General features: G+C 39.5%; 1 protein-coding gene across 3 annotated transcripts in view; it reads left to right on the plus strand.

Moving 5' to 3' along the window:
- Window positions 1-7,475, plus strand: part of MELK (maternal embryonic leucine zipper kinase) — a 66,294-nt gene extending 58,819 nt beyond the window's left edge. For 2 of the 3 annotated variants that reach the window (XM_033123171.1, XM_033123173.1), the window contains 4 exons: window positions 648-744; window positions 1,754-1,922; window positions 4,689-4,792; window positions 6,948-7,475. In XM_033123171.1, coding sequence (XP_032979062.1) covers window positions 648-744; window positions 1,754-1,922; window positions 4,689-4,792; window positions 6,948-7,125 — 548 coding nt within the window. In that variant the 3' untranslated portion in view covers window positions 7,126-7,475. The remainder of the gene's footprint in view (window positions 1-647; window positions 745-1,753; window positions 1,923-4,688; window positions 4,793-6,947) is intronic. The other variant, XM_033123172.1, reaches the window with a different exon arrangement.
- The last annotated feature ends 20,264 nt before the right edge of the window (window positions 7,476-27,739 follow it).

The following is a 27,739-nucleotide window of genomic DNA, read 5'->3' on the forward strand; positions in this document are numbered from 1 at the left end:
TTTTAGATTCTACATATAGGTGAAATCATATGGTATTTATCTTTCTCTGTCTTATTTCACTTAGCATAGTAACCATATTTGTTAATTTGTTTGCAAATTTGTTACAAACTATCTGGGATACAAAGTCCTGCTAGAAAACACAAAATTCTGGAATAGGGAGTATAAAAATGACCAAAGCTCACTTCTCTTTAATAACTTCTGTCAAGTATTCACAGGGGTTGTCAAGCTAATAGGAGTTGAATAGGGCTGTGACTTGAATTAACTCCTCTCAATACAATATCAATTAAAGGCATAAATTGAGTTATTGTATAAATACATATTGACTTTTATTTATAAAAAGGAGAATCAGTAATCACAAAATCTGTATTTATATTATCTATTTAGATCTCATAATATTTATAATAAAATAATAAACATGGCCTCAGTTTTGCAGTGAAGAAAAAAAAGTGACACATGCAAAGGAAAATGATGTTTTTATTATAAATTACACAAACATTTATTTAAAGAATTAGAGCCTTAACATCACCAGGAAAATGATTATAGTATTTCTGAGTCAATGAATGAGGTGATGTATGCATTATTGATAGAAATTTTGAAACCGTAGCATGTCAACTACATACGGTTTGTGTTTGTTGTTTTTCTAATAGTTAGAAACCAGTGCCTGAAAGAAACCCCAATTAAAATGCCAGTCAATTCAGCCGGAACAGAGAAGTTAATCATAGGTGTCATTAGTCCTGAGAGGCGGTAAGTGTTCTGTTTTTTAGATTCTTTGATCTTTAGTATATGTAACGAGATTTCCTTTTTTCATATATGCTACACCCGATTAAGGTAAACCATGATGTAGATTCTGTCGGAGACTGTAGGGATGTTTGTGTGTGGAGTCTGGTCTGTGGTTACGGGAGCTGTTGCCACTGCTTTCCTCTCAGGGGAGAATTGTGAAACTCGTCAGCAGTGGCATTGGCACCTCCATTTAAAGTACAGCGGGCTGGGAAGACAGTGGCCCTGGTTTTATTCTGTGAGGTCCATCCATATTTCCCTACACTTCTGCCCGCAGAGTATAGACATCCACTAATGGTAACAGTCGCTCAAACAGTAAAGATACCAAGGGGTGAGAAAATCTGTTCTTCTTGTATGAATGGTTCAGCAGCATAGGTAACCCTTCATTGTCTTTTATCGCTATTATTTTAAGCAGGATCCATTTTGAGGACAATTGAGGGAATTAGAATGCGAACTAGCTATTAGATGATACTATGGCGTTATTAATTTTCTTGATGTTCTAATGGTATTGTGGTTATGGAGGAGAATGTCCTTATTCATTGGCGATGTTTGCTGAAGTGTTTCAGAGTGAAGTATCATGATATCTTCAGATGGGTTACTTTCATATGGCTCAGCAAAGATGTACATATATTTAATGTATTTATTATATCTATATACATAGAGAAAGCAAATGTGGCAAAATATTAACAGTTGTTGAATCTGAGGATATATGGGTATTCATTGTACTATTCATTTAACTTTTCTGTATATTTGACATTAAAATAAAACTTTGAGGAAAAATAGTTTTGCTAAGTGGCATTTGGTTGGGGGGTATGGCTACATTCCAGCGGGAAATGGCTTTTGTGCCCGCTGAGAAGGAGTGAGATGGGCTGGCTTGAATGAGGCCCACCTAACAAACAGGAAAAAGCATGACCTGTGAGGGCCCCAGAAGGCAGGAGGCCCAGCTCTACTCATGAGTTTTTTGTTTTTTTTCAAGGTGTCGCTCTGTGGAACTGGATCTTAACCAAGCACATGTAGAGGATACTCCTAAAAGAAAAGGAACCAAAGTGTTTGGGAGCCTTGAAAGGGGGTTGGATAAAGTTATCACCGTGCTTACCAGGAGCAAAAGAAAGGGCTCTGCCAAAGATGGGCCAAGAAGACTAAAGGTAAGTGGACTGGAAATCTTTAATGAAGATTAAAGTCAGAAGGTGACTGCTACTGAACTCCTTTTTTTTTAAAGAAAAGTACTAAATGAATGGATTAGTATTTTTTATTTACTTATTCATTCATTTAATTAATACATATTTTTTGAGCATCTAAAACATGCATGTTATTGTGCAGTGGGCTTTGAGAACACACAGGTAAATTAGATACGGCTGCCCTTTTCAAGAAGCAATAACTATAGTTCAGATATTCCAGTTTAGGTAGAGGGGTTAACGGCAGAGGCAGCATAGAGGTGGGGGACATGGGGCGTATACGAGGAACTGCCTTAAGGAGGCTTTAAGGATGGGGACTTGAGCTCTGTTGTCATATCTCTGGCCCACAGAAGAGTCTCTGACACCTGGGTACCCTTGAGGGCCCTCACGGAGTATCTGAGTGCACGGGAAGTTCATCTGAACTTTGAGTGTGGTCTGTGTGAAGAAAATAGTGAGCAACAGGCGGGGAAGGTAGGCTGGCTAAGAGCTTTGGACCTTACTTGATAGACTTATATGCTTTAAAAGGTTGACCGTGTCAGTGATGCGGATACTCTATTTGGTGGGAAGGAAAAGGAAAAGAAGTCACTAGTAGGTATAGAATACTTCTTACTTTCTTGGATTTTCTCTGAGCATTCATTCAAACATTTAATGAATGGCATTTTTGTTTGGGGAGGTAAGAGGTAAAGGGATGAATAAGACACAACACATGGCCTTGAGGGACTCAGAGTGGCAGTGAGAGCAGACACGATGTTGTTGCTTTGACACACCGGTCTCAGTGCTGTAAGAAAAACGTGTTCCAAGAGGGGTGGGTCCGGAGGAGGGGGAAGAAGATGGTAGTGCTCCCTGGGAGTTGGGGACTGGGTCTCTGTTTAGTTTTTACGCTGAGGGTCTCATTTTGAGCAAATCTGGGCAAGTTTGGGGAAAGGAAAATGCTGAGCTGTTGGGCAGAAGGGTGCTTCAGGGGAGATTGTGCTGGATCCCTTTTATGTCTTAAAGTGGAAGAAGATAGGACTTACCCATTAGTATTTGTTGCCTTGTTGAATTTACATAATACACTGAAAAGTTTTATGTTACATATGACTGTTTATTAGGCATATTTTATCCTTTTATTCTTAGATTAGTTAGAGACAGTTGTAAAGTATTCCGAACCGTGACATTGGGATTAAGAAAACCATCGTGCCATTTCCCTGAAAAACATTAAACAATAAAGAAAATTAAGGAAACTTGGCCGTCCAATTATATATATTATTGAGAAGCTAAGCAGTGTCAAATACTAATGGATAAAGTACGATTAATTCTTTATTTTACAAAAGGAATCACTTAAATTGTGATTTGAAAGTGTACAGTTTATTATTATCGTGACAAAGCCAATTTAGTTTGTTGAAAGAGCCTGGATTGGGATCCAGGAGACAGTCCCATCATAGCTATGCCACTTGTTCCTTTTATAACTTGAAGCTGGGCTTCTCAAACGCCAGTCATTTAACACTTACCTTTATATCAGCCTATCAGCATATCATCTGCGCTGTTATTTATCTGGTATTACCTTTATATTGACTCTGTTCTTTAAAAACCCCCGGATTTATAGGGATACAATTGATGTACAATAAACTGCAGATATTAAAATTGTACAGTTAACATACTTTTAACATTAAAGATGTACCTGTGAAACAATCACAATTAAAATGACTAACTTAGAAAAAATTTATGTTTACTTAAAAGGAAACTATGTATTAGTTTTGCTAATTATATTTTTCCTAAATCAGATTGGCACAAATACTTAAGTATTAAAATAAAAAAATTTACTCATGTACCAGTCAGAGTTGTCTTGTATCTTCAGTGATAGCTCACATTCTGGGAAACCCCACCCTAAGAAATATATATCTCTTCTTTGGGACACAGGTTCTTAATTTAAAAAGTAAGGTAGTTGGATGTTTTCCAAGCTTAGGATTTTGTTATTTATAAAAACTCAAATCTGAAAGACATAGAAAGTATGATTTTGTTTGAGTGAAGTACTACGAGGAAGATAGGGATTTCTGTCTGTCTCCAGGACCTACTAAAACAGTGTTTGGCACATAGTCAACCTTTAGTAGCTAGTTGAATGGATGGATGGATGGATGGATGGATGGATGGATGGATGAATGGCTAGATTCAGTTAAGAATGAAATTATCTGAGAACTCGGCTCTCACTAAATGAGGGAAAAAAATAACTTGATGCTACTTTTTCAGATGGAATACTTTTTGTATTCATTTTCACATAGAATTGTCATAGAATCAGCTCCTGGGATTCTATGATGTTCTTTAAATAATCAGGAAAGAATTAAGGAAACATATCCAATTATATACAAACAAAATATTCTAGGGCATTTGTTTCATCTTCCCACGGTTTACATTTCAGGACTGTTACTGTCTCTGTCATAGTGGAGGAAAGGAGAAAGAGGTAAAGCTCAAACGGGTAGACATTATTTAATATTTATATCTTAAAAAAGATTGGTAGGAGAGGAAGATGAAAATATTAAAAGGATGATCTGGATATAGTTCCTGATTTCTCTAAGCTTTCCTTGTCCCATCTTAATCCAATTTACCAAGAGTTGGTTGTAAATTCTTTCAGTATTTTTCTTGAAACATTTCCATTTGAAATGGTTCTATATGGAGGAGTTTGGGATCTCTAAATCAGGTAGGGTGGTCTTCATGTTGGTGTAAAGATTTACTTCTCATCCCATCTTTTTCTTTTTCAAGCTTCACTATAATGTGACCACAACCAGATTAGTGAATCCAGATCAACTCTTGAATGAAATAATGTCTGTTCTTCCAAAGAAGCACGTTGACTTTGTACAGAAGGGGTAAGAAGCACACTGACACGCTGTTGCATGTATTACTTGATATCATTTGAGCTTTGAGAAAACACGGATTGATTCCCCACTTCCCTCTTTAAAAAATACATTTCTCCCACCTCATTCCAAAAAGCTTTTGTGGTAGTGTCATTGTTCTTAATTTAATCTCTTTTGCTTGATACGAGCTATAGAAATTTTTTTAAGTATTGTCACCACTTTCGAAGTCAGACTTTTTCAAAATAAGAGAATCTGAACTTCTTTCAGTTTTCTTTTACATCCTTTATTTTCCTTTGATGTTCTGCTTTACAATAATACTTATAAATTATAACCTAAATTTATGAGGCACCTCAAACAAATCAAGGATCTATATAAACTCCTTTTCTTTATGACTTGATATTTTACAAGATTAGGTTTCCAGTACTTCAGAAAGTCATTTCACCGTAATTCTTTTCCACTGTTGAGTGAACTGCCATCAGAGCCTCCGTGGTTATGATCTCATGGTCTGAATAGCCAGACGTCTTTTGATTAAGATGTTCACATTTCCAAACATTTCCACTCAGTGTGTCATTTTAAAATTTCATTATTAATGCAGCTAAGAAGAGCCACTAATAGATTTAACAAAAACATTTAGATAGAATAGTCAATGTAGAGTTAAGATTTTAAGAAACAATCTTTTGCAAAAGTAATTTTACTTTTCACTCTAAATGTTAGCAAGCATTCCTTATGTGAACTTTGGCTTTCTTCTTTAGACGTCATTAGAATACATCTAACTCATGCTTGGGGTTCAGCCACAGTTTCAGGACCTCCAGCCAAATCCATATCAGAAAGCTTTCAATCATCTTCTCTTCAGCATATGGTCTCTACCACATCACTAACTGGCTGTTAACCAGGAATCTGTTCTTCTAACTTCCTGATGAACCAGAAGGTCTCTGCCTTGATCCTTTTTTTTTTCTTTTTACCTTCTCTGTTTGTTTTTACTTTCTTTGATACAAAGCAGAATAACAAAAGCTAAGTTTTTCGGTTGTGTGATTGTACTGATCTCAGTTATATTCCATTATTATCTTTTTCCAATCAGGAAGAATTACTTTTTATCTTCCATATGACTGAATTGCTCTAGGCTTTGTCTTCCCATCAGGAGCCATCACTACAGGTTACTCCTTTCAGAGTGTCTGATATTGATGGTTTATTTTAAGAGGTCAAGCCCCAAAACATAACTAAGTTAATAAGAAAAAGAGTGACATTTTGTGAAAACTCATAATACATGACAGATACAAGTAATTCCTCCACATTTCCGCAGAACAGTGCCTAATCATGTGCCCCTAAGTACTTAGGGAACTGAAATTTAAAATCGATCCTGTCATTTATTGTTTGTATGTATTGCAGATCAGTAAGACAAATAAAACTGAAATATAATGTGAAGTAATTAAAAAATTGATTTACATGAATTTAGTTTATGCAACTTTTCAGGAGCATACCTATTTCTTAAGATGTGTTTAGGCTTCATTTAGTCTGGGCCTTTCCATGATCAGAATAGTTAACATGGCAGTTCTAATTATATATGCCATACATTTCAACCGTGGAAATGTACTATCTCCTTGGTCTTTGTTTTGTAACTCTGTCATAAAGTGTAACAATCATAACTCCTTATTACTATTGGAAAAACCTCGAAAACACGTGTCCTTCTGACAGGTTGGTGACTTCAGCTTTATTTATACGAAAGACAGAAGTTTCTGATGAGGTGCATGCAAAAAATATTTTTAATCTTCCCTGAGCTTTCCTTTGTCGTGAACATTGTGGAAATGGCCTAATGTTCACGGATTACACCGTTGAAAGAGTTGCATAAAGTAATGCCAGAAGATTTCTTGAGCATGAATGGCATGTATAGCTATGAAAGAAGGGCTTTTCTTGGAGCAAGGGAGAATTCTGGTAAAGCCTTTTCATCTTTATTCTTTCTTAAGATCCTAGTTCAGCTTCTGGGAGAATACCAGTCATACTCCATCACTAAAGCATAGCTAGGTCATTTGGAAATTGTAAGCAGTAATATATTGCTTAATAGGAAATAATGGTGTATTTTCTCTACCAGCCTCCTAGAGGCTTAGAAATCTCTTGTATTATACAGAATATTCATGGTTCTACTAACTGGCTTTTATCTTGTTCTTCACAGCTATACACTGAAGTGTCAAACACAGTCAGATTTTGGCAAAGTGACAATGCAGTTTGAACTAGAAGTATGCCAGCTTCAAAAACCCGATGTGGTGGGTATCAGGAGGCAGAGGCTTAAGGGTGATGCCTGGGTTTACAAGAGATTAGTGGAAGACATCCTATCTAGCTGCAAGGTATAATTGATGGATGGTTTCCATCCTGCTGGAGGAGTGTGGGTGTGATACAGCCCATGTGGAGACTGGTACATTTGGTTTGATTGTTCAGGTCCACTGGAACTACAAACTCGTTTCTGAAGAACTGTCTTAAAGACCAGTATCTTTTTGTTTTTAAATAAAAGATATTATTTTGTAGATGAATGTAAGGCCAGCCTATCTGTCATTATCTGTTCTGTCTCTTTTAATCAGGTGGCTTTGTGTATCAATAACTGTTGACTTTCCTAGATTCACTTCCATATGTGAATGTAAGCTCTTAACTATGTCTCCTTTTAATGTGTAATTTCTTTCTGAAATAAAACCATTTGTGAATATAGCAGGCTTCTCCTCTTCTTTGTATTTAATTTTGATCCAAATAAAACCTCAAATGGCTTCCTGACTATTAAGTAGAGACTATTTGGAGTATGTTTTATCTGTTATCAAACATGCCTTGGGCAGAAAAACAGATAAGAATTCATTTGCATAATTTTTTCCTGTGTCTGATTTAAGTAGGATTTATTGAGATCGTTAACTAAGTCACAGCTGTGGTTACCAGAGTTAAACAACACATTTAATATGTTGAATAAAAGAGTATTGACTTCAGTAAGTGTGTTCGGTCAACAATGATAAGTATCTGAACTATGAACCTCCATGAAATGTTACTTTATGGTAATTTTTCTTAAGTCTCAATGTTGGCCCCAAATTTGTATTTTTATTTCATTTTATTGGTCTCTAAAGGCTAACACTCAAGTTATATTTGTATGGATTTTACCAATTAAACTAGTTGGAGAAAAAATAGCACCGTCTCTAGTCAGTAGTCAAGGCATATTTTGTCATTTATTCAATAAACATTTACTAAGTGCTAACAAGCATTAGGTCCTGAGGCGGAAGAGGATACTGTCTAGTAAACTCAAGGAGTTTAGTCTGTTAGCAGGGGCAGATGCAGAAACCAGTGTTTATAGCATAGAAGGGAGATCAACTTTGCCTGGAGGAAAAAGAGATGATTTCTTTGAGAAAACAGTATTTTGGATGAAAGATATACAACTTCAACAGAGAGGAGGGAGCATGACATTCTTGACAGCAAGAACAGTATGTGCAAAGGCATGGAATTATAAAATGGCATGGTGTGTTTAGGGTGGAGGCAAAAGGTCGTACAAGGGGGAAATAGCAGGGGATGAGGGTTGAAAGTTTAGCTGGAAATAGTGATGAAAGAACTTGAATGCTCCATGAAACTGTTTTGGCAAAGGAGAGCTGTCAACATGTTTAGAATTTTCTTTTTTTTTTTTTTTAAAGATTTTATTGGGGAAGGGGAACAGGATTTTATTGAGGAACACGTGTACTTCCAGGACTTTTTTCCAAGTCAAGTTGTTGTCCTTTCAATCTTAGTCGTGGAGGGTGCCGTTCAGCTTCAAGTTGTTGTCCTTTCAGTCTTAGTTGTGGAGGGCGCAGCTCAGCTCCAAGTCCAGTTGCCGTTGCTAGTTGCAGGGGGCGCAGCCCACCATCCCTTGTGGGAGTCGAACCGGCAACCTTGTGGTTGAGAGGACCCACTCCAACCAACTGAGCCATCCAGGAGCTCAGTGGCAGCTCAGCTCAAGGTGCTGTGTTCAATCTTAGTTGCAGGGGGCGGAGGCCACCATCCCTTGTGTCACTCGAGGAGTTGAACTGGCAACCTTGTGGGTGAGAGCCCACTGGCCCATGTGGGAATCGAACCGGCAGCCTTCGGAGTTAGGAGCATGGAGCTCTAACTGCCTGAGCCACCGGCCGGCCCTAGAATTTTTTTTAACAGCTTTATTGAAATATAATTCACATACCATAAAATTCACCCCTTTAAGTGTACATTCAGTGTTTTTTAGTATATCCACAGTTGTGCAACTGTCACCACAATTTTAGAACATTTTCGTCACCTCAAAGAGAAACCCTGCACCCGTTAGTGGTCACTCCCAATTCCCCCACCTCACAGCCCCTGGCACTAATCTACTTCCCGTCTCTATGGATTTGATTATTCTGGACATTTCATATCAATGGAATCAAACAATATATGGCCTTTTGGGTCTGGCTTCTTTCACTTAGCATGTTTTCAAGATTCATCATGTAGCATGTGCATCTGTGCTTCATTCCATTTTATAGTTGAAAATATTATGGGTATATGACATTTTATTTATCCATTTATTAGTTGATGGATATTTGGGTTGTTTCCACTTCTCAGCTATTAAGATTGCTGCTGTGAACATTTGTGTATGTACAAGTTTTGTGTGGATCTCTGTTTTCTTTTGTGTACAAGGTATCACAAAATACGATTAATGTTTAAATTAAAAAAATTTATTACAGTAAATGACACATTGCTATTAATCCCCCTCAAAATACTCCTTCTTTGAACACACTTATCCCATCATTCTTGCCACTTTCTGAAGCAGTTCAGGAAGTCCTCTTTCATGAGTGTCTTTAGTTGCGCTGTTGTGGCTTCCTCGATGTCCTGAAACGATTCAAAATGTTTTTCTTTCATCGTCATTTTGACTTTGGGGGAGAGCCAGAAGTCGCATGGTGCCAGATCCGGTGAATAAGGTGGGTGAGGACACACCGTAATGTTTTTATTTGACAGAAATTACTGTACCAGAAGTGACGTGTGACATGGAGCATTGTTGTGATGGAGGATAAATAAAGACACTCACAAAAGAGGACTCTAACACTGCTTCAGAAAGTTGCAAGAATGAGGGGATAAGTGTGTTTGAAGCGAGGGGAGGGGAGTATTTTGAGGGAGGTTAATGGCAATGTGTCTTTTACTGTAATTCTTTTTTCTAATTTAAACATTCACCGTATTTTGTGATCACACCTCAAATACCTACCGTGTTTCCCCAAAAATAAGACCTAGCCGGACCATTAGCTCTAATGTGTCTTTTGGAGCAAAAATTAATATAGGACCCGGTCTTATTTTAATATAAGACCCGATCTTGTATAATATAATGTAATACCGGGTCTTATATTAGTTTTGCTCCAAAAGACACATTAGAACTAATGGTCCGGCTAGGTCTTATTTTTGGGGAAATATGGTAGGAGTGGAATTGCTGTCAACTGCCAAACTGCTAAGCATTTTATGATCCCACTAGTGATGGGGATTTTAGTTTTTCCACAGTCTTTTAATATTTGTTATTGTCTGTCTTTTTTATTTTAGCCATCCTAGTGGGTGAAGTGGTAGCTCATTGTGGTTTTGATTTGCTTTTCCATGATGACTAATAATGTTGAACATTTTTTTCACGTGCTCATTGGCCATTTGTACACCTTTTTTTGGAGAAATATCTATTCAGATCCTTTGCCCCTTTTTAAGTAGATTGTTTGTTTTTTATTGTTGAATTGTAAGAATTTTGTAGTTCTATATATAAGTCCCTTATCAAATATATGATTTGAAATATTTTCTCTTATTCTATGGGTTGTATTTTTACTTTTCTGTGGTGTCTTTTGAAGAACCAAAGTTTTTATTTTCCAAAGTCCAATTTATCTTCATAAACATAAGAGAAGAATCACTCTTCTATCCCTGTGTCAAATGGCATGATCTGGAACAGTGATTCTCAAAAACTTTTGATCATGAACCACGATAAGACGTTGAACCATGTTGCACTGAAGCTCGTAATAAAAAGCTTTCAGAAAAACTAAGCTACTTGACAAGAGAAAGGGCGCTTAGAAATGTAGTGGTTGCTCTGTCATTGGAGGTGTTCAGACCTGTTGGACAACCATTCGTGGGATAGGTCGTAGAAGGAATTGAAGTACTGAACTGAACCAATAGTGCTAGAGCTTCTGTCCACCGTAGCATCTGTGGACCAATAACAATATGGAAGATAATGAGTCAATTGTTTGGATGTTGGGAGTAGAGTGACCCAAAAACTTTGGCAGCAGCACTTTAGGTAGTTTTGAATATTTTGGAAGTTGAAAATTATAGAATGGTCAATGAGTTGCGGGAGCAATAAAAGCTGTGTTTGTTGGCTGTGATAGGGAGAAATAAAGTCATGCTCACAGTAGCTCTCAGATAGTGAGCGCCCACGATCAGGTCAGCAACCTCTGGCCTGTGGGACACACTGTAGCCTTTTTGGAAAAGTTTTATTGGAACACAGCCATGCTCACGTGGTCTATGACTGCTTTTGTGCTGCAGTGGCAGAGCTGAGAAGTTTTGACCGACTGTGTGGCCTACAAAGCATAAAGTATTTAGAGAAAAAGTTTGCTGACCCTGATTTTAGATGAATGTTTTCCCATCACCACAACATGTATTATATATATTAACTCATTTACTCTTTACACTAACTCAAACGCTGCAAGGTGGGTACCACCTTTTTTTCACAGAGGAGGAGCTGAGGCTCAAAGTAATAACTCTCTCAAGGTCATAAAACTTACAAGTGCATTGGATTTGAATCAGGCATGACAGGCTCCAAAGTCCATGTTCTTTCCTATGCTAGAAATAGAGGTGATACTTCTTTCTTGAGATTGTACCATTGGGAAAGCATGATTTTATATATAATACTTATCAAAAGATTGCTTTTCTATAGCAGCAATCTTACACAAACTGGTTAAGATGTAGGAAAACTTCACTAATTCAGACTTTATTACAGTGCAGTTTACTACAATTGAGTATGTTATGTGATTCTTCTTAGTAAAAGTAATAAGTTCAAAGTGTCTTCCTCTAAGTAAACTAAAGAAAATAGTTTACTAAGGAAATAAGAATCGAAAGACTGAGCTGGGTTCCACAGTGGTTTCATGCATTTCAAAGAGCTTATTTTTATGATTATGATGATATAATACAGGCCTACAGAATTATATATTTAACAGCCTTTTTGTAGGTTCTGGAGTAGGATCCATTTCCTTGCCATTTCCAATTTCCAGAAGCTACTGCATTTTTCAGCACATGGCCCTCTTCTCCACCTTTAAACAAGGGTAAGTTGAGTCCTTCTCACATCACATCGCTCTGATTTCTTCCACAGTCACATTTCCCTCTGACTCTGAACTCTTCTCCATCCCTCTTCCACATTTTATGACCCTAATGATTACATTGGGCCCACCCAGGTAATGCAGGATTATTTCCCTATTTTAGGGTCAGCTCTTTGGCAACCTTAATTCCATCTGCAAGCTTAATTCTCCTTTGACAGGTAACATATCATATTTATAGATCCCGGAAATTAGAATGTGATGTCTTTGGGGGAGGGTCATTCTTTTGCCTGTCACAATGGTCAACTGATTTTTGACAAAGATACCAGGACAATTCAATGAGGGGTGGAAGGAGAACAGTCTTTTCAACAAGTGGTGCTCAGATAACTAGATATCCACGTGCAAAAAGTGGAGTTGGACCCCCACCTCATACCACATAAAAAGATTAACATAAAATGGATCAGAGACCTAAATGTTAAAGCTAAAATGATAAAAATTATTACAAAAAATACAGGATTAAATGTGACCTTGGATTAGGCAATGGCTACTTAGCTATGACACGAAAAGCACAAGCAACAAGAGAAAAAATAGATACATGGACTTCACCAAAATTAAAATATTTTGTGCTTCAAGGACGCCATCAAAAAAGTGAAGACATCCCACATAATGGGAGAAAATATTTGTTAAACATACCTGATCAATGTCTGGTATCCAAACTAGAAAAGGATTCTTAAAACTCAAGAATGAGAACACAGCACAGTTTCTTAAATGGGCAACAGATCTGAACAGATGCTTCACTAAAGAAGGTATACAGGTGGCAAATAAACATAACGTATGACAAGATGCTTACCATCACTTGTCATTAGAGAATTTCAAATTAAAATGAGATATATCTATTGGAATGGTTAAGGTCCAATAAACGGACAAACCAAGTGCTGGTGAGGATGTGGAGCGACAGGAACTCTCATCTATTCCTGGTGGGAAGGCAAAATGGCGCATCCACTTGGGAAGACAGTTTTACAGTCTCTTACAAAGCTAAATATAACATCACCATACAGCCCAGTAATTGTTCTCCTAGGTCTTTGCCCAGTTGATTTGTAAATTTAGGTCCATTAAAAACCTGCATGTGGATGTTTATAGCATCTTAATTCATAATTGCCAAAAATTGGAAGCAACAAAAATGTCATTCAGTATGTGAATGGATAAACAAACTGGTACAGCCATACAATGGGATATTATTCAGCACTAAGGTGAAATGAGTTATCAAGCTACAAAAAGACATGTAGGAATGTTAAATGTGTATCGCTAAGTGAAAGGAGACAGTCTGAAGAGACTACCTACTGTACAATGACAATTATATGACCTGGAAAAGGCAAAACTATAGAGACATTAAAAAGAGCAGTGGTTGCCAATGGAATGGGAAGGAGGGTTGAATAAGTGAAGTACAGGGAATTTTTAGGGTGGTAAAACTATTCTGTATGATACTGTAATGGTGCGCACATAACATACATTTGCTAAAACCTATAGAAATTTATAGCACGAAAAGTAAACCTTAGTTTGTTTTAGTCTCTTCCAGCTGCTGTAGCAAAGTTCCATCAACTGGGGAGCTTAAACAACATTTCTCACAGTTCTGGAGGCTGGGGATTCCAAGATCAAGGCTCTGACAGATGCCTGCTTCCTGGTTCAGAGTCTGGCGTCTTCTTGCTTTGTCCTCACATACTGTGTTTCCCCAAAAATAAGACCGGGTCTTAAATTAATTTTGCTCCAAAAGACGCATTAGAGCTTATGTTCAGGGGATGTCATCTTGAAAAATCATGCTAGGGCTTATTTTCCGGTTAGGTCTTATTTTCAGGGAAACACGGTAGTAGAAGAAGCAAGGGAGGTCTCTGGGGTCTCTTACAAGGGCACTAATCCCATTCATGAGGGCTCCAACCTCATGACCTAATCACCTCCCAAAGGCCCCCCTCTAAATACCATCACATTGGGGGTTAGATTTCAACATATGAATTGGAGGGTGGGGGGCAGACACAAGCATTCAGTCTATATAGCATTACTGTATGTGAATTGAAAAAAGATTTCAGAAGCTGGGCTATCTTAGGAATGTATACTGTGACAAGGGCATCTAACTGTATTACAAAGGTAGGAAACAACCTCACTGAAGGCGGTGGGAGAACAGGTGCTGGTTTAAGTAACTTTGGAAATTCAAGGCAAAAGGAACCCCCCAATCACTGTACCCCAGGTGAGAAAGTCGTTTCCCAAGGGAGTACAGGTTAACAATTCAGTATTTGTATCTGGAATTGAAGTAAATGGATGGCAGATGGTGAAAGCCACATTACTCACTGTTGGAGTGGGAAGTTACTGATAAGCAATGGTAGGAGACGAGATGGGATTACAGTAGGAGACACCAGTAAGAACTCACTTTACCTTAATATAGATACAGATGGTTACATATGGAAATATCGATAGATATGTATATATACACAAGTTAGTACTCACACATACATGTCTTTGCTCTGTCAGCTGAGAAACTCTAATAAGACACCCAGAAACAACAGGCACAGCTAGTGCCAGATCTTGGTTCCTAATCCCATCCTTCAATAAAAGGAACCAGGGCTCCTGGGAGAAATGGCTGGTTCTAGTGCTGGGGCAGGAAATGTGCAAGATGAGTCTGGAACATCTTGCAGTGCCAGGAAGTAAGGAAGTACTAACACCACCAGCACCACCACCATCCACATTGGAGGGAGTATGCCATTAAGTGGAAGAGAACTCAGGATTATTGGCAGATTTTAAAACATTTAAGATGTTTGAAATGACAATTGTAAAAGTTCTGTTATATCCTAGCAGGGAGACATTGAGCAATTGCGTGGCCTTTGAAAGCTTCAGGTTCTCAGCTATAAAACAGAAAAAATAGTTCCCTCCTCTGAGAATTGTTGTAAGAATTGTCAGAATATGTGTGCAACTCAGAGCACAGGGTCTGCCCAGAGTAAGCCCCAGATGAGTTTCACAGTATTCTCACTGGTCTCCATGTAGAGTCATCTAGTCAAACCACATCTGCTATGTACGCCTACACCCAGGCCTTCCACTACCAAACTTAATGCCCCTTAAATGATTATCCAGTTGACCCAATGCCATTTGTTGAATATTTATCATTCTTTTAACTTTTGAGTTCAGTTACTCAGGTAACACTGAATTTGAACTTCATAGTTGGCGCTAGGTGGAACATGGCAAAACATACATGTATGATACTGTGATCCAGGTGCTAAGGGCTTCAATGAGAAACACTAGGCAGCACCAAGCTGTACAGAAGTTCACACAGGAGGTTTGCGTGGTGTCTCTTTTCCATGCGATCCTCACTCTAAGCCAACTTTCCAAGAGGCACCTGTCTCTCATAGCATATGAAGAGAAGGCTCTGGGGTATGACCTCTTATTCCTACTTTGAGGCATTGTAAAGGCTTCACTAAGACTAACTGTGGCATTTGGTATCACGGTCTAGGAGCTTGTGCATTTTAATAGGAAGAGCACTGGATTCTGGGACGCAGGCACTTGGACTCCAGACCTGGTCCTGCTGTACGAACTTGGGTAAGTCACTCCCTGTCTCCAGGTTTGTTTCTGTAAACATGACACACATACAAACCTTTTCTAGGGTACCTCCTAGATGATACCACAAATGACATCAAGATTTGATGTGTAATTTGCAATGATGGATTAAAGTTTCAGCCAAGATAGATAGCTCCAACATAGTAGCTACAAACACCACACCATGTGGCATAAGTATACACTCAAAATACAGCACTTTGGCCAAAAGACACTCTGGCCTGAACCACACACTCCCTCTGTATTTAGGTGTCCATTGTGCTGACCTGCTTGGTGTTTTGAATTCCCACTGGTTTATACACTCTGAAAAGCCTCAGGCATTTGCTTTCTGGAGAGAAATAACTTGCAGAGAAAAATATTTTGAATTACCAAGCACAGAGTTATAGGGCAGAAAGATGTAATTCCATAGGAGACTTTCAAAGAAGTTTCGTGGCTAATGGGAAATTTCTTACATTTGTCTTAAGAGACGTAAACCGTACAGAAGGCCAAGGTGTACTCAGAGGTGAGAGCCATGTACTTGGATATTTTAGTGTCAGAGGAAGAAACAAAAGGTCTTTGGGCACTGAATGTCTCTCAGGATTCATATCTGTATTTTATTTTTACACTTGAATGTATTTTTTAATGTTAAACTTGATTTTGTTTGGGCTGGATATTAGAATGAGGAAACACTGGTTTGTAGAATTTCAGAGCCAAAAGGGGCCCTTGAGATAAAAGTCTACTGCCCTTCTCACCCGCCACCCCACTCACCCCCATGTCCTTAGCTGAGAGGAGGATCTTTTTTTAGAGACAGAGATGGAAAGAAATCACAGGGGACAAGTCCAGGGTGACAAAGATCCACCATTCATCATGGTTCCTGACTACGAACAGTTGGAGCCTTTCTCTTTACTCTGTGGGTTTTTTTTTTTTAATTAACCTTTTTTCATTTTTCCTACTTTAGAATTTCACATTATAGTCCTTTGTTCATTCTCCTCTTTTCTCTCGATAATGAAAATGGATATAATATGAACTTAAACTCACTTGCCCTGGGTCATTGCCAGCGCTTAATAAAAGTGTATTAGTATTTGTAGTAATGATAATAACCCGCAGATAATGATGTCGCTAAAGACCAAAGGGTCCCCTTGCGTGAGGAGCCCCTCCTTCTAGTCACCTAGCTTTGGATTTAACGGAGACCTTGACTGCTTCAGATAGTCATTGTCTCTTAAATTATCAAGGTTTCATGGAGACAAGCATTCTTCACTTAAGGGTTTTTCAGACTGTCTGATGTGCTGGGCTCTGGATAACCTTGTTCCTATGTCATCATATGTCATGCTGCCTCTTGGAAATTGTTCCCTGATGTTTGCAAAAATGAACTACTTGAAGGAAAACTAAAAGAAATTCCCTTTGTTCACTTATACACACACACACACACACGCACATGCACACACTTTGCTACTGGAAATGGTTACACTCAGATAAGTGGGTCAGGGTCATGAGGGGAATAGAAGCTGTGTGATGTGAGGAGTGGTGGAGGGAATGGACGAAACCAGGCTTTCCCGAGATGAGACTGAGGAGATGTGACAGGCACAAAAAACTCTGAAGATATGTGGAAGAGGGCTTTGACCTTTTCTGGTGGGCCCGTTGGGGATTAGGAAGGCCAAATGCATGGGTATAATAAGAAGCTGGATTTGGTTCAATATGAAACAGGCCTTAATTCCACCTGCCTGAGAAGGAAAGATGCTTGAATGCTTTCAAAGATTCAAAGATGCTTTGAATGCTCCAGCAGAAGCAGGAGTATCCCTCAACCGGGACTGTTGAGGAGGTTTCATAAGTAGATGATGTTTGAATTGAATCCCTTGTGGTTCCCTTCTAACCCCGAGAGGCAACAATTCTATGAGGTTCTTGACATGAGAATCTAATATCTGAATTTTACCTTGTAGAGCGGAAGTTCCAGGGGTTTCTTGATAGAAAGTTCAAGTCTAGGATCTGGCTTTCCGATATGAAAAATGGGCCCAACATCTCCGCTAGTTATTTGACTAGATCTAAGCCCTAAGCAAACCGCACCTGGGCCCAGCCATTGTCAATCACAGTGTCTGAGCAATAGGTGAAGGAGCTGAGGAGAGATGGGAGGGGAAACAATAAGTCGTCGAAGCCAAGAGAGGAGACTTTGGCTTTGGGGCGGGGGAATAGACAGCAGTACTGGGTGCTGCAGAGAGGACAGGGAGGCTGAGATATGAAAAGAGGGTATAGGAGCTGTCCAGAAGGAACCAGGGGTAGCTTCAAGTGTGATGTGACAGAAGCTTGACCTCAGGAAGACAAGAGGATTGCTGAGAAGTGGAGGCCAGAAGTTGAGACCGCATCCTCGTGGGTTTGGCTGCAAGAATGATTGGGTGGAGGTTAGACACGTAAGACTGTGGAAGATGAAGCTTGAAGGCAGAAGGGACTGAGAATAAAGACGAGAAGAAATTGCTGATGTTGGAGGCAGAAAGGATGTTGGGTCAGGGAGGGAGAGAGAACTTCAGTATGGTATTTGTAGTTTGCAAAGTGCTTTTCAGGTCCGTGATGCTATTTGATCTTTTTTAAATAGTACCCCACAATCTTTGGATAGCATCTCCATTGTCTTCAGATTCACGAATAGACTCCATGCGGATGGGACTCGTTTTAAGTGAAGGTGAGAACTCTTTTGGTCTAAGGGGGATATTAGAGTGTGGCGATGGAGGAAACTGCCCAGAGGTAAAGGGGCTCCAACGGCACCACTGACTTGCTTGTTGCCGAATTCAGTGACTACGTGACTTCTTCCTGGCCTCTGACACTGTGGACAACTTCCTCTGTTTGGAACTCTTTCTGCTTTTGACTTTGTTGTCTTCTGGTTTTCCTACCATGCCTGCTCAGTCTCCTTTTCAGCCTCTGTTTGCCCCTTCAATGTTAATTCCAGGCTTCTGACCTTGACCCTCTTCTCTTCCTACTCTTCACATTTCTCTAGATGTCCTCACCTGTCCTGTGGCTCATGATGGCTCCCAACTCTGTATCTCTGGCCCAGAGCTCTCTCCTCAGCTCCAGCCCGTTTGTCCACCTTTCCACTGTGCAGCTGCACTTAGATGTTTTGTAGGCACCTAAAAGGCAACATTTCTAGACCCAAACTTAGTATCCTTCCAAACTCTATTTTCTTCTACAGGTCCTATCTTTAGGGTGGCTGCATACCCCAGGTTGCCTGGGATAGTCTCACTTTAAGCCTATTGTCCCAGTATAATTATTAATAATCCCTCCTTTTAGTCTACAAAATGTCCTTGCTTGAATGGTCCATTACATGGTCATTTTATCCATTTTAGACAATGGCATGACCACTCACTTAAATGCCCATGCCAGAAACTTCATATTTATCCTAAACCCTCTCTTGCTTCACTCCCATGTTCTATATTGTTCATCTCACTCCAGTAGATGCTGAGCCCCTGGAGGGCAGACACAGTGTCTTATTCACTTCATATTCCCAGTGCCAGCCACAGAGTCTGGCCTCAATAAATGTCAAGTGCAGGACACGAAGATGGAGTGAAGGGATGGAATTAGGAGCCATAGTACATTAGGGCTGGAATGTAGGGCCCTTAGGCATATCTTCTCGTCTTATAGATAAGGAAATTGAGGCCCAGTGTGGTGAATGAACTTATCAAAAAAAATCACGTGGCCGGTAGGCAGGGTCAGTAGTATTGGACCCCAGATCTGCCAGAATCTAAGGCTCTTTTCTATTTTTTAAATCTTCTTCATTAAGTAGAGGGATAGCTTAGCAGTCAGCCTTCATTAGGCTCTACAGTGTGTGTGTGTGTGTGTGTGTGTCTGTCCTGAGGGTTTTGGGATGTGGCACAAAGGGAAAGAATAGATGGTCTTCTTTCCAACCCTGTTCAGAGATGATGAGCAGACCCTACAAGGCTAACGGGAGGAGCATTACATCAGTTTTCTGTTGGAGACATCTTCACCCTCTTAACAATGCCAGACCAGGTTAAAATCAAATGGGATCTGACAGCAGCTCAGGTGTTCTTTTTATTTTGGTTTTTAACCTAAGAATCAGATGCTGTGCAACACATCCTCAGCACGGCAGGAGGCCATGATCTCACCTACTACTCAGACTGACACTTGTGTTGGTAGACAGGGGGATTCTGGGAAAGACGCTGTCTGACTGCTTTTAGTAGATCTTCCCTCCTTCTTCTAGTTCACTTGAGATTCTTCTCTTTGCCTGGACCTGGATAATAAATCATTTGATTTTGAAAAAATCATCCCCTTTTCTGAGCTTCATGTTCCTCATTTATAAAATGAGTAGGTTAGACTAGGTCCTTTCGTAGCTGCATCCAGCCCTGAATTCCTTGGTGTTAAATGTCCTCTGGCCATTGCCTAGAGCAGACTTAGATATTCCCATCTCATCTCTATCAAAATCTATGTGTCTGCCTTGTTCTTGGCCAGACCAAATATCTCTCCTATTCTTACACTTGATACATTCATCATTCCTTAAATGTTGAGTCTTCTTTCTTTTCTAAACATTCTTATAAGCTTATTTCAAGTATTTATATTTAACATTAAAGTTTAATCATGAAGTTGTTAATCATAGAAAATTATTGAGTAAGTGAGTTTAGAATGAACATGAAACAGCTGAAGAAAATGAGTGAATATTTCGGAATGAGCACTTTGGAAAAGAAATTTATGCATAGAAAACAATGGAGAATTACAATTAAGAGCTCTAGGGATCTCAAACTGATTTGTCCAGCTATTACATAGTCATTTCAATTTAAATTAAAATTGTAACTATTTTCTAGTCTACTAAAAATATGAGGTGTCATATTAAGAGTTTTAATGGTGCATTCTCTGGGGAATGCAAAAACGCGAGATTGTAGCACATAAATAACTATATAGTGAAGAGTGAATAAATTTTCTGCCAAAACTGAGTATGATAAAAACAGAAATGACAGTGGATTATTTTATTCCCTCTAGTGAAGCGCGGCTTACACATTATAGCAAAGAAACAGTTCACAGGGTGTCTAATTCCATATCACTTTGTCAGAGCTGATGAAAGGAGCAACACAAAAAATTTTAACTGGTTGATGAACTCAGGCATAAATGAGGTCATATATTTTGTTCCCAAAGTAAAATATTTTTTAGCCGCAGAAAGTAGGTTGATATTAATATTTGATAGATCTGATTCATAGAAAATTGGATTAGTCAAGGTTTTAACCACTGTAGAACATGGTTAAGGCAATCAAACTTCTGGAGGGGAAAAAAGATTAAGTCCAAAGCAGGAGGTGTGGTTTCCTGCAGTAGGCTAAACCCTGCGCTCTGTGTGTGTGTGAGTGTGTGTGTGTGTGTGTGTATGTGTGTATTTGTTCATGTGTGTTCATGTGTGTTCATGTATATTAGAATGGTTGCTCAGAGTGGGAGAAAGGTCTGATGATAGCACACAAAGATTTGGAATTTTATTGTAATGCAAGTGAATTAAGATAAAAGAAGCAGTATCTGGACATCTGGAGAAAGAAGAAAAGTAAAAACCAGAGGCAAGAGGGTTACTATAACTAACCTTGGTTGAGCTTCCTTGTACCCAAGAAGAAAAGGAAATTAGTGGGTTTCATAATTCTTGTCATATCAGTGTTTTTCCTACTCCTAAGTTCTTGGAAGAATTTGTTGCTTAGGGCAGTGGTTCTCATATTTGAATACACGTAAGAATGATCTGGGAAGTTTACAAAATACTGATGCATGAACCCTGCCGCTAGAGAGTCTGTTTAATTTGTCTGTGGTAGGACATATACATCTAGATATATATTTTAAAAGCATACACAGTAATATTTATTTATTTTATTGGGTAACAGTGTGTTTTTTCCAGGACCCATCAGCTCCAAGTCAAGTTGTTGTCCTTCAGTCTTAGTTGCAGAGGACGCAGCCCACCATCCCACGTGGGAATTGAACCGGCAACCTTGTTGTTAAGAGCTCGCGCTCTAACCAACTGAGCTAACTGGCCATCCCCTACACATCTATATTTTTAAAAACCTCAGGTGGGTTTGATGCACAGCCAGGTCTGTGGCTCAGTGGTATAGAAAACAAATGAGTAATCATTGTTCTTCAGAAGATGCAAAAACTCTTAATACAACCAATTATATTGGTAATTAATGTAAGAGGAGTATTGATTTGTAGTTCAATGAAGGCATTTCGAAAACAATTCAAATTTAGTTTTCCTACCACATAGAATTATGGGTGCCTGTACTTTCAGTAACGCATTCCTGAAAAGCAGACATTTTGAGTACAAATACTAATTGGGAGCCAATTTTCCATTATTTTAAATAGAAATAAAATTCAGTGTGTTACATGTCAACCCCAAACAACCAAATTTTACTAAAACATAAGTAAAACTAAATGCCTTTATTTAAGTTACAAATGATCATAATAGGATGTAAAAGGCTTACAACATCCTTCCTGTCATTAAATGCTAAACAGGGGTTGTGAACAGTTGTTTGTGCACAGTGACAAAGCTTTATTTGGCGCCAGCCCCCCCGAGACACACTCCCCTTTGGTTGTTTCCTGGCATGCTTTTCAAAAGTTTGCATGTGATTCTGATGGTCTGCCAATTGTAGCTGGAATATAACTTGAAACTTTTCTCATACATTGTTTTATAGATGATATCACAATGAGTTTCTGCGATAAATTTTTAATGAATTAAAAATTTTTTTCGTTATAAATATTGGCTGAAATATTATTCTGAAAGATATGTATCTTCTATGAAGTTTGGGTATTCCTAGTCTGAGGCCTCCTACCAGGAAAAAGTTAAACACAAAGACATTCTTTATTTAAAAAGTCCAAGTTGGATGACCAGGGTTGAGAATTGAGTAAGGATTTCTTTCTTTTCTTTTCTTTTTTAACTGAAAGTAACATAACACTCTCCCTCATTTAAGTGGTATTCATGGCAAGAAGTCCACAGGTGGATCGTCACAGATTTGGTCCAGAAATGTAACAAGGTAATCAGAGGCTGTGATTAGCTATGGTGATTCCCACCTGCTTTATGCTTTTCTGCACTCATGGTGTTGATAATGTCTCCCCTCGTGGTCACAGGATGGCTGCCGTAGCTCAGAATACCATATCTCTGACAAAAAGAGTTCAAAAGCAGGAAGAGAGTGCAGCGAAAGAACTCATCCTGTTAAGTCTTTCTTTATAGCAGGAGCAAAGTCTTTCTCACAAGCCTTCAAGGAGAGTTTCTCTTAACATCTCACTAGCAGAAATGGGTTTCATGGCCATCCATAGCTATACAGGAGGCTGGAAAAGTGGTTATCTTGCGTCTACAACCTAATCAATGAAAGGAAGATGGGAGAGAAAAAAAGGCCAGTTAGGAAGTTCAGTAGAGTCCAGATTCTATCGTTAAAGAGCTATGTGTCCTTGGGTAGGTCTCTTACCCTCTATACATTAGGGTTTTCTAACAGAGCATTTGGCTTGCGTTCAAAGGTGTTACTTAAAAAGGTTTGACTTGATTAGGTAGGAGAATCTCTTGGGAGATTTTCGGGGCACCTTGGCACATAAAAATCTAACAAGTTCTGCAGTAAAGAGAACTGCAGAGAAGAGTTGAACTTTGTCCAACCCAGCATTTCCAAAATGTGTTTGACTATAGAACCTTTTTTATAAACCAGAAGCTAATTAATATGTTGTGCATCCAATGTTCTATGGGACTCTTCAGGAAACACGAGCTGCTAGATTGGCATTTCTTGAAAACAGGGTCTTCATCTTTAAATTTCACAGGGTCCTCAGTAGTTTCCAGATAACTGCTACTCATCCTTCAGTCATAGCTTCAATCTCACTTCCTCGGGGGGAACAGCTCATGCATCCAAACTCAGAGGTCAGAGGATGCACATACATCCTGCCTAAATGTATCCTGTCCTCCTCCTTTATTACACCCCAACGGTTTTGGGTATAATTATACGTTGTCTATTTTGCAAGAGAGACTGTCAGCTCCCTGAGAGCAAGGGTATGTCTTATTCGCTTTTTTATCTTCAGTGCCTATCACAGTGGCTAGCACATAGTAGGTGCTCAATACATATTTTTGAGTGAATGAATGCCTCACACATGGCTGACTATAGAGGTATTTGTGTAATGGACACCTTGTGTTTAGTTTCCGGGCATTAATTCCCCAACCACCTTCTTCTAGGATTGCCCCCTCCACTCCATTTTATCTATATGGTGGTTTCCACTGGTCCAGGAGTGGTTGCCTGGTCTAGTAACCCCTCCTGAGGCTTTTATAAAAAATTTTTTTAACTTTTATTTACTTTATTTATTTAAGTATGTTTTCCCAGGACCCATCAGCTCCAAGTCAAGTAATTGTTTCAATCTAGTTGTGGAGGGCGCAGCTCACAACTAGAGCTCATGGCCCTTATGAGGCTCGAACCGGCAACCTTGTTGTTAAGAGCTCGTGCTCCAACCAACTGGGGTAACCGGTCGCCCCCTGCTGAGCCTTTTAAAACTTAAGATAAAAGGAAGACCAGATTTCTTTCCTCTCAGTGGTTAAAAATCTAAAAGGCAAAAGTCTGGAACTATTGGGCACCATATTTCCTTCTCTTTGAACCAGAGAAGTAGAGAAGATTGATCTGGGAAAAGATATATGCCCTCTGTGTGTATATATATATGTATGTGTGTGTGTGTGTTTGTGTGCATATATACATATATATATGTATATACATATACATATATATACATATATACATATATATGCACATATATATACGTATATACATATATATATACACACATATATACATATATATACATATATATGCGCACACACACACACACACACGATGCCAAAAAAAGGATACACATTTTAAGAAAGGAAAAAACTATTAAAATTATGCTGATGGTAACCACTTTGAGCACCTCTTGTAGTGCAGAAGTCAAACGTGACTTGTATTCATCTTTTGTTATTGGTATATATTGATATTGAGTATTACAATTTTAATACAGTTTTCCTTTCTTAAAATGTGTATACATTTTTTTGGCATGCTCTGTGTGTATCTATACCTATATCTATTTATCTATATACCTATATCTATGTCTATACCTAGACCTGTACCTATACCTGTATCATCTATATGTGTATCTATAGGAATCACAGGAACCCAGCCAGAGAAGATGAAGAGTGTACTGATCAAGACTGAGCTTGTAGGCTGTGCACCTGAGACCCAGCCTCTTTCCTGTTCTTGGGTTTCGTGAGATTTTCTTTGACCCTTACGGTAACTGTCTCTTTCTTGCTCAAGTTCATTTGAGTTGGTTTTCTGCTTCTTGTGAATCCTAACTAATATAATTTGCTGAATGAATTAATTATTGAGCCTGGTTCAGGTGGAAAAAGAAAGGGAATTTAGGGCATTTGGGTTCACAATTTCATACAAAACAGTGAACAGAGGGAATGAGTTGAATTCAGGCTTGAGGAGCTAGGACACAAGCAGAGCATGCCAGATTCAAGTAGAAGGAAACCTTCAATCTATTTATGTACATGGTGGTTTTGAGGATCAAATGAGTTAAGAGGCATAAATGGGCTTTAAAAACTGATATAGAAGGAACCTTTTCAATAAACCCCCAACATGCATTCTGGTGGGGGAATAGAGTACAAAAAGCCCAAACCACAGGCATTACCATGAAACCTGATGGCCAACGTTCTGCAGCCGTCATTGTGCCCGCTAACGCTCAGACCTCTCCTGCCTTCCCTGCAAAGAGCACTGAGCCCCACGCTGCCACAGCACCTGGCTCATCAGTACTCTGCAGGTGTGTTCAAAGTCATTCCGCGTCTTGTTCCCTATCTGCCCTACCTGGAGACGTTCTCAGACTGTGTGAAGGACGCCGTCAGGGCCACTGTAGGGTGACTCTGGTGACTGAATAATGCATGAAACCAGCAGTGGCCAAGGGGAAGACTCCTTAAGTGGGTGGTGGGTTGAGGACAGGGTCTGGTGTCCATCTGTGGGGGCCTGACTTTCCCATCCATGGGGTCTCTGATGGCTCAGTCCATAAGGATGAGGTGACTTTAGTAGGATTCCTGAAATGTTTCTTAGCTGGGCGAGAAGCAGGTATAAATTGACAAATTAGACAAAGGTGCTTAACAGTTTACAAAGGATGCTCATGTCCCATCGTCTCATTTGGGCCTCACAATAGCTCTAGGAAGTAGAGGGGTCAGGCATTGTTATCTATCAGCTACTGACAAGGAAACTAAGACCCAAAGAAAGCATGATTTGCCCAAAGAAGATCAATCTTCTGGGGTGACTTAAAAAAAATACTCCTAGATTAACTGAACTCACAAGATTTTCTGTTCTGAAGGCAAATTGGACTATCAGAATGGTTTCTCTAGAAAGAGTGTGGTATCCTGGTTTTCAAAGCTGTGTTTTAACCAGAATAAACTAGGGAGATTTAAAAAAAAACAAACAAAGAATGCTGGGCTCCACTTCCACAGATTCTGATTTAGTCAGCCTGGGGCCGGCTCTAGAATCTGTATTGCTAGAAATCTGCTGTTTCTGATGAGCAGCAAGATGTGGGAACCACTGGTAGGTGGAGGGAAGCAGGGTGTATGGGTCAGGCCCCCACGTTCTAGTCTTGGCTTCATCACTGATTCCTTGGTGGCCTTGGACCTCACTTTCCCTCTCCAGACAATAAAGGGATTGGCTTAGAATAGACGATCTCAAAAGTCTCTTCCAGTCCTTACATTTTACATGTCCTTTTAAAAATTGCCCACAAAGGGTTGTGCGTTGCAGAGTTCTGGCACCTGTGAGCTCTGGAATAAAGAAAAACTTGATAAAAGTGTTAGAGCAGGTGTTGTTCGTTGCATTCCTGACATTTGCTCTTTCTCCCTCTTGTCTAACAAACTTCCTGCCTAAATACATCCCGTCCTCCTCTTTTACAACACCCTAATTGCAATAAATTATTGGGTATAATTATATATTGTCTATTTTGCCAGAGAGACTGTAAGCTCCCTGAGAGCAAGGGTATGTCGTGTTCACTTCTTTATCTCCAGTGCCTATCACAGTGGCTAGCACATAGTAGGTGCTCAATACATATTTTTTGAGTGAATGAACACCTCACACATGGTGGACTATAGAGGCATTTCTGTAATGGACACCTTGTGTTTAGTTTCCCAATACTAATCCCCCATATTTATTCAGATAGCCCTTCTCCCTGATATAGCCATGTGCTTGCAGGGATATTGACTCACATTGATTATATAAGCCAATCAGAATAACTCCATCCCTCAGTCATGGTGATTGATCATGGGCATGTGACCCATTCCTGGCCTATGAGGGGAGGTTTGCTAAGAGCTTCTGGGAAAGGAGGGTACTCGCGGTACTTGGAGAGCTTCTGGAAGTGACCCTCATTTTACCAATGGGTATAAACAAGGCAGCAGACAGCCCTGATTCTCTTGGCCGCCATCTTGCAACCAGCCTTGGGATGAAGCTCACTACTGACTGCAGAGCAGACTAACAGTGGATTAATCAGGGTAATTATCATTAGCTGTTTAACAAACAAACCTCCACATCTCAATGCCTTAACACAACAGAAGTTTATTTCTTGATCACGTGTAAACTCCTATCAGGAGTCTGGAAAAGGTCTTTCATGTGGTGTTATGGGCTGAATTGTGTCCCTCCAAAATTCACATGTTGAACCCCCCCAGTACCTCAGAATGTGACTGTATTTGGAGATAGGGCGTTTAAAGAGATGATGAGGCTGGGCCCTATCCAATCTGACTGGCAGCCTAAGAGGAGATTTGGACGCATAGAGACAGGGCTGTGAGTGCACAGGGAGAGGGTGGGTATCTGCCGGACAGGAGGGAGGAGGCCTCAGGAGAAACCAAACCTGCTGACACCTTGATGTTGGACTTACAGCTTCCAGACTGTGAGAAAATAAATTTCTGTTGTTTAAGTCCCTTACTTTGTGGTATCTTGTTATGTCAGCCCTTGCAAACTAATACATATGGTAATTCAGGGAATCATGTTCTTCCAGGTGGTTTTGCCATACTCTTGGACGTTGGGGTCCTCCAGATCTGGTTGGCAGATGAGGGAAGACATAGTGGAGGATTGTGAGTGGCAGGTTTCTATGCGCCTTGTTTGGAGGTGGTACACACCTGCATCCACATTCT

The sequence above is a fragment of the Rhinolophus ferrumequinum genome, chromosome 12 (assembly GCF_004115265.2).
Source record: "Rhinolophus ferrumequinum isolate MPI-CBG mRhiFer1 chromosome 12, mRhiFer1_v1.p, whole genome shotgun sequence".
Lineage (NCBI taxonomy): Eukaryota > Metazoa > Chordata > Mammalia > Chiroptera > Rhinolophidae > Rhinolophus > Rhinolophus ferrumequinum.